General features: G+C 43.2%; 1 protein-coding gene across 5 annotated transcripts in view; it reads right to left on the bottom strand.

Annotated features, from left to right (window-relative positions):
* Window positions 1-14,208, bottom strand: part of ADGRE5 (adhesion G protein-coupled receptor E5) — a 176,156-nt gene that overhangs the window by 42,583 nt on the left and 119,365 nt on the right. For all 5 annotated transcript variants that reach the window (XM_040346330.1, XM_040346334.1, XM_040346331.1 and 2 more), the window contains 2 exons: window positions 6,660-6,709; window positions 779-862 (listed from right to left, as the gene is read on the bottom strand). In XM_040346330.1, coding sequence (XP_040202264.1) covers window positions 779-862; window positions 6,660-6,709 — 134 coding nt within the window. The remainder of the gene's footprint in view (window positions 1-778; window positions 863-6,659; window positions 6,710-14,208) is intronic.

Here is a 14,208-nt window from a genome sequence, read left to right as displayed (position 1 = left end):
TTCAATAGTACTTAAGGTATTTGAAAACTAAATATATACAAAATTGTGGTAAGTATGTCACTGTCACCAATGGGATGCCAGGCAGTGCTAAGATCTAAAATACACCTCCCTCAAGTGAACAGCCCCCAGCCGCGTTTGAAATAAATATCTGAATACATGGTATACTAAGATTTGTGAAACTGCTACCTCCCTGCAATACTCCCCCCCAAGTTGGTATTCAATCAAAATAAAGAATATTCCTAGTACAATATTAAAGTGCTGTGGTGCAAAAAAACATAAATGCATTCATGAACAAAAAATGTATATACACTTTCAAGAAAATAAATGATGCATAATAATAAAAAATGACATATATGATTATATTATTTGATAATATTATGCACTCTTATGCTGGCCATACACTGGAAGATTTTTGCACGAACATTCGTACAAAAAAATAACGTCTGTACATTTGATAATGCCATCAGGTACTTGAAGAATATTGTTTGAAAGTAGTTCAAATTTAATTTGCTTTCAGCTTTAGCTATTAGAAAATCAAACAAATGTTTTGATAATAAAATTATTTTAACTAAATTTTATTGGTACATATCCAGCTTTAGGAGTTAGGATAGTGTATGAATCGGGCAATTGAATGGGCACTGACAGTCAGATGAACTCTGACCCCTGACAGTTATCCTAAAGTAATTAGAGGTAAATAAGGGAACAAATATAAAACATTCAGCAGTGTTACTGATTCTCTTTAAATTCTAACCTAAAATTATTTTGAGTTGATGTTTACCTTGTCCACGTCAAAATTTTCCGGGTTTCTATCATTGCACAATGGCTTCCACATATCAGCAAATCTATCTAGGGTACACCGAGGCTGCACAAAGAGAAATTATTATTTACTTCCTTCATCAACAGGACCAAATCATACATAGAAACCATCTGAACCTGAAAAATGGCAATTCCAATCTGAACTCGGCAAGCCAGGGATAAGTCATGATTCTTAAACGTGGTGATCACGATCAGGTTTCCTGTTTAGATGCTTTTCAAATTCAGCAGCTCTGCGCTTGGCTTGTTTTTTTTTTTGGGTTCAAACGAGTGCATGCACAATTGCTGCAAGGGAATTCTAAACAGGAACAGGAAATCTGATCGTGGTTGATCGAATAGGAAAAGCGATCACTCAGTTACTGGAGGTTATCAGAAAGGCTTATTTTTTAACCAGGTGAGGTGAGAGGCTGGGGGAAACAAGGGCACCCTCACAAGATTGAATCACTTTGCACTTTTTCTTGGCATTTGGAGATTATTATTTTTTTTGGTTTGAAACACTTGCACTTTTTCTTAGCATTTGGAGAGTATTTTATCTCAAAGTGGATTTTTGCATTTTTGCATTTTTGCACTTGGATTTTTATTTCACATCATTTGGACTGTTTTTAATTATTTATCAGCACAGAAACTTTTTTTGCCACGTTTTTGGAAAACTGCTTGGTTTGCACACAAGACTGTTTTACACTGAACATTTTTTGCACACATTTATCATATATTTTATATATATTTTTTGCACTTTATTGTTTGCACATCATTTTGCTTGAATTTTGCACTATATTTGCATTTGTGTATTTGCACAGAAAGGATAGAAGTATTATTGCACTTTATTAGCATTTGTTTGCAGGCATCTAGGGAGTATTTATATACTATGGGCTAGATTCAGCAAGAATTTACGCCGGCGTATCTATCGATACGCCGCGTAAATTCAAAGCTGCGCCGGCGTATCTTCTTTCTGTATTCAGAAAGCAAGATATGCCAAAATTAGGCTAAGATCCGACTGGCGTAAGTCTCTTACACCGCCGTATCTTAGTTGAATATTTACGCTTGCCGCCAGGTGGCGCTGCCGTCGATTTTAGCGTAGAATATGCAAATGAGCTGGATACGCCGATTCAGAAACGTACGTGCGCCAGGCGGATTTTTTTACGTCGTTTGCATAAGGCTTTTTCCGGCGTAACGCTACTCCTGCTATATGAGGCATAGCCAATGTTAAGTATGGACGTCGTTCCCGCGCCGAATTTTGAAAATTTTACGTCGTTTGCGTAAGTCGTTCGCGAACAGGGCTTTGCGTAAATTACGTCCACGTCGAAAGCATTGACTTTTTGCGACGTGATTAGCACGTTCGTGAGAAACGTCATTTACGTGGGGTCATGTTTTATTTACAGAAAACACGCCCACCTCTTCAGAATTTGAATTTGGCGCGCTTACGCTGGCAGATGTACGGTTCGCTGCCATAACTTAGGGCGCAGGTTCTTTGTGAATCCAGCCCCAGCCTCACTAAGTTACGGCGGCGTAGCGTATCTCAGATACGCTACGCCCGCACAAACTTACGGCGGGCTTTATGAATCTAGCCCTTTATATACGCTTAGGCGCAGATCATGAACTGTATTTGACGCTTAACAAATAATCAAATCAAATCAAATCAACCTGATTATTGGTTTTATATTAATTTGAGTGAGCATCACTTCACCCCTTTTTCAATAACTGTATTTAGTGTGTGAACACTTCTTTTGTTGTGGCTGCTGCTTGTATTTGCTTATGATTTGTACACCCGCTGAGGTTTGCGCACTAGTGAAGCCCTGTACACACGATCGGTTTGTCCGATGAAAACAGACAGATGGACTTTTTTCATCGGACAAACCGATCGTGTGTGGGTCCCATCGGTTTGTTTTCCATCGGTGAAAAAAAATAGAACATGTTTTACATTTTCCTATGGAGAAACCGATAGAAAAATCCGATCCTCTATATGGAATTCCATCAATTAAAAATCCACGCATTCTCAGAATCAAGTCGACGTATGCTCGGAAGCATTGAACCTCATTTTTTTCGGCTCGTCGTAGTGTTGTACGTCACCGCGTTTGGACACGATATTCATCAGATTCATCAGATATCCGACAAAAAAATCCATCGGATTAGATTCCATCAGATATCCGATCGTGTGTACGAGGCTTAACCCATATCATATAAAATTGGTGTGGAATTCCCCTCAAAATATCAGACCTTTTTCAGGCCAGTTAAGGGGGAGGACGAGCGAGCACGCCCTGGCAAATACCAGGCCACATGCCCTCATGTTGCTGGCCGGTGGTTGTCAGGGTCTGCGGAGGGGGGGGCTTATCGGAATCTGGAAGCCCCCTTTGACATGGGGCCCCCTAGATCCTGGTCCCACACCCTATGTAAATGAGTATAGGGTACATTGCATCCCTACCCATTCACCCACAAAGATGTAAAAAATCAAAACACAGGTTTATTAAAGGAGCAGCTCCAGCATCTCTTCTCCCTCCAGTAAAGTCTTTATGCTCTGGTTCTTCTCCCTCCGCTGATGTCTTCTTCCGCGGCCAGTTCTTTTCTCTCCACTGTCTTCTCCCATCGCCGGTTCTCCTCTCTCCACTGTATTTTCCCTCTGTTCTTCATCCGATGTTCTCCCGATGCTCTCTCCTGCTGTAATGCTGGGTCCACCGTGTGCCATTACTTATATAGCCATGGGGTGGGGCCACCCGGTGAGGTAATCTGGAGGCCCCTTGTGACGTTACTGCCCAGGGCATGATGGGGAAAAAGACATCAGTGGAGGGAGAAGAACCAGAGGATGAAGACATCACTGGAGGAAGAAGAGACGTCGGAGATGCTCTAATAAATTACTTTATCAAAAAGTAAAGTGTGTACCACCGGCCAGGGTTTTCGGGAAGAGCCCCCTGCCCCAAAGCACCCACCCCTCCATGTTGAGGGCATGTGGCCTGGTATGGTCCAGGATGGGGGGAGTGCTCGCTCGTCTTAGGCCTCGTACACACGACCGAGGAACTCGTCGGAAAAGACACATCGTTTTCCTTGACGAGTTCCTTGTTAGGCTTGTCGAGGAACTCAACAAGCTTGCTTTGCGTACACACTGTCAAGACAAAATCTCCTCGTTCTCAAACGCGGTGACCTACAACACATACAGCAGCAGGGGAAGTTCGATTCCACTGGCACAACCCTTGGGGCTGCTTTTGCTAATCTCATGTTACTGCGTGTTAAGTAAAAGTTTGGTAAGAGACAATTTGCACTTTTCAGTCTGTTACAGCGTGACAAATGTGTTATCTCCATTACAAACGCTACTTTTACCGAAGGTGCGCTCCCGTCTCATACTTTATTCTGAGCATGCGCGGGTTTCTTAGCATACACACGCTCGCGTTTCTCGTCGAAAACCAGCCCGATGAGGAACACGACAAGGAAATTGAGACTCCCGTGGAGGAAAAAGAGTTTCCTTGATGAAAAACGTACACACGACCGTTTTCCTTGGCAAAAAAGCTCTCCCACCAAGTTTCTTGATGGATTCTATCGAGGAAAACGGTCGTGTGTACGAGGCCATACCCTTTCCTGGCCTGCAGGCTCGGATAAGGGTCTGGCATGGATTTTTGGGGGTTCCCCACAAATCCTCTGGTATGTTCTTGGGGGGGGGAGGGCCACGCCAGTTTTTTCTTCCATTTTGGGAAGGTTTCCCCTTCAAGATCCTCAGCGCACAAGCCACACCACGACTTCTATTCAGATCAATGGGCTCTCATAGGGAACCATTGATTTTGACATAGAAAAAAATAAATAAATGATTAAAGCGGAGTTCCTGCCACAATTACACTTTTTAAATATAAATACCCCTGTAATACACAAGCTTAATGTATTCTAGTAAAGTTAGTCTGTAAACTAAGGTCCGTTTTGTTAGGTTGTTACAGCATTTAGACACTTTATAAAATTGAAATTGACTGGGGCCATCTTAGGTGTGGGCATCATGAAGCCAGACTGTATGACTTCCTGGATTTCAGCCTTGCAGATCTCGCACATGCTCAGTGCTGCACAAGCAATGTAATAGTTTTCAGATCAGGTTTCAGCACCTGTACTGTCCAAGTCACATGATTCTTCGAGACTGGGAAGTGCACAGTCTCCTGTAAAGTTACACCCACTACATTCCCAGGAGTCTGTGCGGTGAAGCTTAAGCACCTAGGTGCAGGAAGAGGGAAGATTAACTATTCTGCCTAGCAACAACACTTTGAAGGCATCTAAAACTACTGATGTAATGTTATATTTATGGGTGGAACTCCACTTTAACAAGGCTTAATGCAGCTGTATCCAGCGTTAAGCAGCTTTTAACAGTGTCAGACGTTTTTACAGCTCTAACACCGGTCCTCAGAGTGCGCTGGGCGTGGGTTTTTTTGCAGCTCAAAAACGCCTGTGCCACTTACAGCTAGCTCCTAAAAACCTGTGTGTGCATGAGGCCATAGAATAACAGAGAGGCGTTTTTAAGCTGTAAAAAATAAAAAAAAATTGTTTTAGCTGGAGTCTGGCTTTAAAGTGCACATCCTGTCAAAACTTTTTGTTATTAGTTTAGGACAGAGTGGGTAAGGGTTAGAACCCCTTCTGGGTTTTTACTGCTAACCAGTGTTCCATTCACATCTCTGCATGTTGAGAACGCGTGCAAAATCATGTGATTTCCCAAAATGGCAAGAAATTAGCTGCTCTTTAGCAGACATGCTGGGGGGGGGGGGGGGGGGGGGGGGGGGGGGGTTATGGATAAGCTGCATTATAAGCAGTACCTATACATGTAAACCAAGGCTTACTGTCTGGGGGACAATGGCTAAAACAGACATGATAAGAGAGAATCTTCAACAGTAACACATATATATATATATATATATATATATATACACACACAGTATATATATCAGAATAAAGGTAGGCTAGAACCCCTTTTTGGTTTTTATTGCTGTCTTACTTAGATGTCTTGGTATCTTTATTGGCAGGGAAGGGGAGTTACTGCTCCAGGTGGGTCTGCTTGGTAATTAAACTCCTCTCAGAGGAGTCAGAGAGGCAAGTACTGTATTCACAAAGTACTTGCCTCCTAACTTACGGCGGCGTAGCGTAAATAGGGCCGGCGTAAGCGTGCCTAATTCAAATTAGGATGAGGGGGCGTGTTTTATGTTAATGGGGGGTGACCTGACGTGATTGACATTTTTTATGAACCGCGCATGCGCCGTCCGTGTACATATCCCAGTGTACATTGCGCCAAAGTACGCCGCAAGGACGTATTGGTTTTGACGTGAACGTAAATTACGTCCAGCCCTATTCACGGACGACTTACGCAAAAGACGTAACATTTTCAAATTTCGCCGCGGGAACGACGGCCATACTTAACATTGACTAGTCCAGCTATTTGATGGAATAACTTTACGCCTGAAAACACCTTACGTAAACGGCGTATCTTTACTGCGACGGGCGCACGTACGTTCGTGAATAGGCATATCTAGTCATTTACATATTCTACGCCGAACTCAACGGAAGCGACACCTAGCGGCCAGCCTAAATATTGCACCCTAAGATACGACGGCGCAGGCTGTCGTATCTTAGCTAGGTTTAAGTGTATCTCAGTTTAAGAATACACTTAAACTTAGGACGGCGCAGATTCCGAGTTAGGTCAGCTGTGTGTCCTATTTTTGCTGTGGCTTGCAGTGTTTTTATCCTGTTTTACCAATAAAGGCAACAAAGAGATTTTTTCGGAGTGCGGCTGTCCAAGATATTTCTTTATTTTTTATCTTCATTGGCAGTATATGAACATAAATGAAAGCTTTGCTCAATTGACTTTTCACAAATATTCTAAGAAAAAAAACTACCTTAGTACTATCACATGCTGGCTTGATTTCATCTTCTTGTTTGCATCTCACTGGTGATAAAAAACAAAACAAAAAAAATCACAATCTTTTCTTTACAAATCAAATAAGCAAAACAAATGGAGCTTATACTAGAGCTAAACCATTGTAAATTGCACGCCCTGTTTCTCTTCTAGTTGGCATTGTTACCAATTCCAGCCAAGACTTGCTCTCTAGCACTTCTGTTTGGAGCAATGCTCAAAAGCTTCAATGAGAAATGCAATCTTTCAACATAACTATAATATAAAGCCTTGGGTAGCGCTCTGTGAGTATCAATCATACCTCCCAACTTTTTGAGATGGGAATGAGGGACACCTATCAGCAATAGTATGCAGGCATAGGACACACCCCCTTAAAGGAGAATTGTACAACATAACAAGATTGTTTAACCCCTTCCCGACCGCCGCATGTACATATACGTCGGCAGAATGGCACGTACAGGCACATTGGCGTACCTGTACGTCCCTGCCTAGACGTGGGTGGGGGGTCCGATCGGGACCCCCCCCGCGACTTGCGGCGGTCGGGTCCCCTCGGGGAGCGATCCGGGACGACGGCGCGGCTATTTGTTTTTAGCCGCTCCGTCGCGATCGCTCCCCGGAGCTGAAGAACGGGGAGAGCCGTGTGTAAACACGGCTTCCCCGTGCTTCACTGTGGCGGCGCATCGATCGGGTGATTCCCTTTATAGGGAAGACCCGATCGATGATGTCATTCCTACAGCCACAACCCCCTACACTAGTAAACACACACTAAGTGATCCCTAAATGTTACAGCGCCCCCTGTGTTTAACTCCCAAACTGCAACTGTCATTTTCACAATAAAGAATGCAATTTAAATGCATTTTTTGCTGTGAAAATGACAATGGTCCCAAAAATGTGTCAAAATTGTCCGAAGTGTCCGCCATAATGTCGCAGTCACGAAAAAAATCGCTGATCGCCGCCATTAGTAGTAAAAAAAATAAAAAAAATAAAAATGCAAAAAAACTATCCCCTATTTTGTAAACGCTATAAATTTTGCGCAAACCAACCGATAAACGATTATTGCGATTTTTTTTACCAAAAATAGGTAGAAGAATACGTATCGGCCTAAACTGAGGAAAAAAAAAATTATATATGTTTTTGGGGGATATTTATTACAGCAAAAAGTAAAAAATATTGCATTTTTTTCAAAATTGTCGCTCTATTTTTGTTTATAGCGCAAAAAATAAAAACCGCCGAGGTGATCAAATACCACCAAAATAAAGCTCTATTTGTGGGGAAAAAAGGACGCCAATTTTGTTTGGGAGCCACGTCGCACGACCGCGCAATTGTCTGTTAAAGCGACGCAGTCCTGAACTGTAAAAACCCCTTGGGTCTTTGGGCAGCAATATGGTCCGGGGCTTAAGTGGTTAAACCCACAAGTGTTTTTTTTTACTTTTGCTATTTCTTTATATTGGCTTTTGGAATTTACAAATGCAGCAATTTAGAATTTGGATGAAAGGTTTAGCATCGGGAAACACTTTTTGATAGATAAAAAGTGCATTTTATATACAACTATATAGATCAGATCACAATGAGGGACACATGAGGAGGAATGAGGGACAGAGGGACTTTGCTCCAAATCAGGGACAGTCCCTCGAAATCAGGGACAGTTGGGAGCTATGGTATCAACCATGTTCCAAAGTGAAAGTACAAGCTTTAGTTATATATGTCCCACTGATGCATTTCATCTGGATTGGGCTCTATGGTTAAGCCAAATCCAGATGAAATGCATCAGAGAGATGTGGCCAACGGGACTATAGCTGAAGTTTATACTTTCACTTTGGAACATGGTTGTTACTCACAGAGTACAAACTGGGCTTTGTGGAACAGTGGATGGACGTAGCAGGATGTGTTCCTTGTGGGACTAGCACATAGGTGTGTGCACAGGGTGTGCCGGGTGTGCCCAGGCACACCTTAATCACCCCATGCGCATTAGTGTTATCGCTCTGTATAGCAGCAGGAACATGGGGAAGATCTCCCTCTTACCGGCTCTGCCATAAGAGAAGTGTTTGGCCCAGATTCAAGAAGATTTTAGGCTGCATTCTTGCGTGGGCTGCTAGGGGGCGCTGCCATTGTGATCAGCGTGTAGTATGCAAATTGCATACTACCACTGATTCACAAACTTGCGCGGGCCCTGCGCAAGCCAGGTACGGAGTTTCCGTACGGCAACTTTAGCGCAAGGCTGCCCCTTCTAATAGTAGGGGCAGCCAATGCTAAAGTATAGCCGCCGCTCCCGCGACGTGAAATTTGAATTTCACGTCGTTTGCGTAAGTGATTCGTGAATGGCGCTGGACGCCATTCACGTTCACTTTGAAGCAAATGACGTCCTTGCGACGTCATTTGCCGCAATGCACGTCGGGAAAGTTTCCCGACGGAGCATGCGCTGTACGCTCGGCGCGGGAGCGCGCCTAATTTAAATGATTCCCGCCCCCGGCAGGATCATTTACATTGCGCGCGCTTACGCTGGGCAATTTTGCCGGCGCGCCCTCGCAATTTACGGAGCTACTGCTCCGTGAATCGAGGGCAGCGCAAAATATTTGCGGGGGCGCAGGGCAAAATCGTTGCCCTTCTCCCCCGCAAATATCGCGCAAATGTACCTGAATCTGGGCCACTATGTTCTTCTCTTTCACTTTCAGGGCAGGGAGATCAATGTGCCGGGGTCATATATATGTAGACACATATACATGCATGTGTGTTTGAGCTTAAGTGTGCACACCCTAATGCAATAGGCTGCGCACACCTATGGACTAGCATCTGGAGTGACGAAGAAATGTAAAAAAGCATTCAAAACTTATTGACAATTTTTTCCCCCTTTTTTATGCGGCACTACAAAAAAAGTAAAGGAACAACATAGATGAAAATTGTAAAAGTTTGTAACACTCTCCTAGTGTAGAGCAGGCTGCTAGCTGAACTTAGTTCAGCCCCCCCCTGTAATCAGTGGAGCCGGGATTGATTAGTTAGGGCTGTTCAGTGTTTCACCGTCTGCTGTTCTGTTACCTCCTCCATCTTTTTTAGGATTCTAGAGGTATAGATCAAGGAAGGACATTACAAGCAGCCTAAACATTTATGGAACTCTAGCCAATCCCTGGGGAGGTGTTCCGGGAAGGTGGAGAGAGAGCTCATAAATAGTCTGAGACCTGAGCAGCAAGGAGCAGTGTTCCTGGGTCCTGACCTGCAGGAGGGGACCCCTTTGAGGGGGCTCTGCCCTTGGTACGGAATTCTAGAGCAAGGCTTCAGGAAGACATTGAGGTCCCTGCTAAGCTTAGCTGGGAGACCTATTTGCATATCCAAGACGATCAAGATGGGTCCGGAGAAACTCACTGGAGAGAGCCAGGATGAAGTTGATGGGAAAGTGTCCAGCTGCTTATAGTGGTGTGAGTCTGCATCTCCCCCACTAGGAAGAGCATGGTGGATTTGCAGGAGGCAACCGAGTGAGTAGATGACCTCCAGTGCTGAAGAAAATGTGACTGTGTTTTTTTTAAACTCTGGGATGAGTAGCGGAAGTGCACTACAAGTTTAATATTTATTTAATGTTGTTTAATTACTTTTTTTTTAGTGCAGTGAAGTGGTTCTAAAGGCAGAAAGTTTTTTTTATTTTACTTTACTGCATTCAATGCAGTAAGGTAAAAAACTTCTGCATGCAGCTTCTCCCGCAGCTTCCCCCCCTAAATACATTCCTGAGCCTGATGTCAATCCAGCAATGTGCACAAGAGCTAGGGTTCTTATGGGTCTCTTGCTCCTCATAGGCTCAAATACAGCAGCAGGAGCCATTGGCTCCCACTGCTGTCAATCAGAGCCAGTGAGGGGGGGGCGGGGCAGATTTCCGCTCTGTGTCTTATGGACACAGAGAGCAAAGCTAGGGAGTGAGCACTTACGAGTGCTCCCATAGCACGTGGCTTTGGGAGACCCAAAAAGGGAGGATCAGGGCTGCTCTGTGCAAAACACAGAGTAGGTAAGCATGACATGTTTGTTATTTTAAAACAAACAAAAAACAAGCCTTTAACCTCCCTAGCGGGGTATTCCCGAGTGTGGTTCTGGGTATATATGCACACAGTGCATGGGGCCTACGAGAAGGAACACCAAGTATTGCCTGAAATAGATACAAATGTAATATAATAAATATAATAAAATACATTAATACATTAATAAAATATTGATGCTATTGATCCTATCTCACGATTGGACTGCATTACCCCATAACAAAAACACCAGAGCGCAGGAGAATTTTTTGTATTGCTTTGTATAGTGCCCTGCCGGCACTTTTATATTATATATACTGTTCTTTCTGCCTAGAGACTTGAGAATGTCCATGGCAACCAAAAAGTGTCCCTCTACGTCAAAAGCGGTTTTGGACCAGCTAGAAAATAGCGATAGTGAATTAGAATCTCTTGCAGAATTGAGCGATATCGATTCGTGGGAAATTCGTCATCAGACACTGAAAGTGACGACAGTGACGATTCTGCGACTGAGCAAATGTAATTGTTTTTGATTTGATTACATTATTGAATGCAATTTATTATTATTATATATATTTTTTTATAATTATTTATATTTATTTATTATATTATAATTTATGATTTATAATTTATGATTTAGTTATTCCTAAGAAATACAGGCCTACAATATAAAATGCCAAATTTCCATGCAAAACAATTGTACCCCTTTGACATTCAAAAATCAAACATAATCATACCGCCAGGGAGATTAATTGCAAATCCAATTTGTTTAGATACTAAGGAAGAACTCTCTCCAGAATTAAGTGAGAAGTTAGCAGAGTATTTTAAGGAAAAAATAATAGCCATAAGAAATAATATACCTGACTCTTGTTATACAGAAAGTTCTCCTGTATACAAAGGAGTACGTTTTACCTGTTTTTCGGTGGTAACTAGTGCAGAGATACTGACTATTCTCAAGTCGCTTAGAGCTTCGTCGTCAGCGCTTGACCCCTGCATTGCGCAGCTGGTGAAGGACTCGGCTGTTACCTTGGCACCGTTTATAGCAGACATTATTAACATGTCTTTTGCTATTGGAACAGTGCCAAGTATTTTGAAGCAGGCGGTTATAATCCCCTTGTTGAAAAAGGCTAACGTGTTACGGTCCGATCTAAGTAATAACCGACCAATTTCGACCCTGCTTTTTTAGCTAAAATAATGGAGAGAGCTGTTGTGTGGCAACTTCAGCCGCACTTGGAGTCCAATAATATTTTTGATGAATATCAGTCTGGATTCCGTCCTGGTAGAGGCACAGAGACTACCCTGATTAAAGTTAAAGATGACTGCCTATGGGCCATGGACAGCGATGAGGCTTCAGCGTTAATACTGCTGGATTTGTCGGCTGCATTTGACACTGTAGATCATGCCAGACTTCTGGAAAGGCTGGTGTCTGTGGCCGGGCTTGAGGACATGGCATTGACATGGATGGCCTCATTCCTGCAGAATAGAACTCAGAGGGTAAGACTAGGGACGTATTATTCATCCAATAGCCCCTTGTCCTGCGGGGTTCCTCAGGGTTCGGCGCTATCGCCGATATTATTTAATATCTACATAAGGCCGCTACTATATATTTTTCGGCGCCATAATCTTAGCTTTCACGTTTATGCAGACGATACGCAGATTTATTTTAAGCTGCCTAAAAATGAGGAAGTCCAGGTAGATTTGGCATCCTGCCTGGAGGAAATACAGTCCTGGATGGGAGCCAATTATTTAAAACTTAATGGCTCAAAAACAGAATGTATTATTATTAGTAATCAGAGCAAAACCAGTTTGACTGATTTTTCTTCTTGGTCGGTTTCGTTTATGCCATCCCCGACCCCGGCTGCCCAGGTTCGGGACTTGGGAATCATTGTGGATTCCAAATTGTCATTGAAGGCACAGGTAAATCAGGTGGTAAGCGCATGTTACTACCAACTGAAACTCCTGCGTTCTACATTGCATTTAATTGACGAGGTGGACAAAGTCCACGTGATCAATGCTTTCATTGGTAGTCGGCTGGACTATTGTAACGCGCTATACATGGGGTGTTCAAAAACCCTTCTGCATAAGCTTCAACTGATCCAAAACGCTGCAGCTAGGTTATTAACGGGTGAGGGTCGTATGGACCATATTACACCTTCTCTGAAAGCCCTGCATTGGCTACCGGTTGCTGAAAGGGTTTTGTTCAAAGTGGGTTGTATCATCCACAAATCTATCCATAAGATAGGCCCAGGGTATCTACAAGAAAAATTTACCTGTTACGTTCCCAACAGATCACTGAGATCTGCTGATCAGGCAAATCTGACTGTCCCTAAATTTAGAAGAACTAAATGTGGAGGGAGGACGCTGGATGCGCAGGGTTCAATATTCTGGAACTCTCTACCTCGATACATAAGACGTGAGAAGGATTTATTAAAATTCAGGAAGTTTTTAAAAACTTTTTTATTTCTTCAAGTGTATGGCCCTAATTAGAGTAAGATAGTAGTATTTTTTAGTTCTTTTAAATGTTATTATGTGGTTTTATATTGTTATCTTACAGTAATGAGAGATGTGTTTTGTACTTGTATATGTTGGTTCTATGAGCGCATCGAGGCCTTCTGGTAATGACTGCGCTCCCAATAAGCATTTTAATAAATAAATAAATTAATACTACTTTAAAAAAGTTTTCAATGTCTTGTATCAGAATCATAATATTAGTATTATAAATTGGAAAAATTACCAATTTCCTTAGTAAACTGTTAGTTACATTTTTTTTTTACCCCATCACCCGTAGTTTGCAGCTTTCAGTGCTGCTTACTTCTGCACTCAGTGTTGATACCCCCGAACATCCAGTCTTTTTAGGAAAGAGGTATACTAGCCAGCATGCAGAGTAGCGCAGGAAGCGTGTGTAATATGTTCTCTCTCCTTTCACGGCACTCACTCGGCTCCCCGGCGGCCCCTCCTCTCTTCTCGTCCATCCCAGATGATGTCACAAGCAAATGGGGATGGACGAGAAGAGAGGAGGGGCCGTCGGGGAGCAGCGTGCAGTCCAATCGCTACTCTGCATGCTTGCTAAATCTCGATCTACCCATCAGGCGCCAGCTGTCGACGATTGACGGGTAGGTCACCGCGGACCTCCGACCGGCCCATTGAACCATCGGCCCTGGACTACCGGGAATCTCCCGGTAGTCCAGATGGCCAGTCCATCCCTGGGCAGTGATCATGGCACCAGCTCAAACTTGAAAATAGTCAAGGATTAAAAGATAAATACGCTGCTTATTCAGTAGGTGATTTAATCAGCTGCTCAAAGTGCTAAAAAAATGAGGGCTTAATATCACACACGGACATGCTGATTTCTCCCTAGCAGGGGCGTACTTAGAGCATTTGGCAACCGGGGCGGAACCTATATCTGGCACCCCCCAACTTTAAAATGTAAAAACACCCCACTGTGGCTGCCCAGGTTCGGGACTTGGGAATCATTGTGGATTCCAAATTGTCATTGAAGGCACAGGTAAATCAGGTGGTAAGCGCATGTTACTACCAACT

The sequence above is a fragment of the Rana temporaria genome, chromosome 3 (assembly GCF_905171775.1).
Source record: "Rana temporaria chromosome 3, aRanTem1.1, whole genome shotgun sequence".
In the NCBI taxonomy this organism is placed as follows: Eukaryota; Metazoa; Chordata; class Amphibia; order Anura; family Ranidae; genus Rana; species Rana temporaria.
The sequence above is the reverse complement of the archived record's forward strand: the minus strand, read 5'-3'. Positions and strand labels throughout refer to the sequence as shown.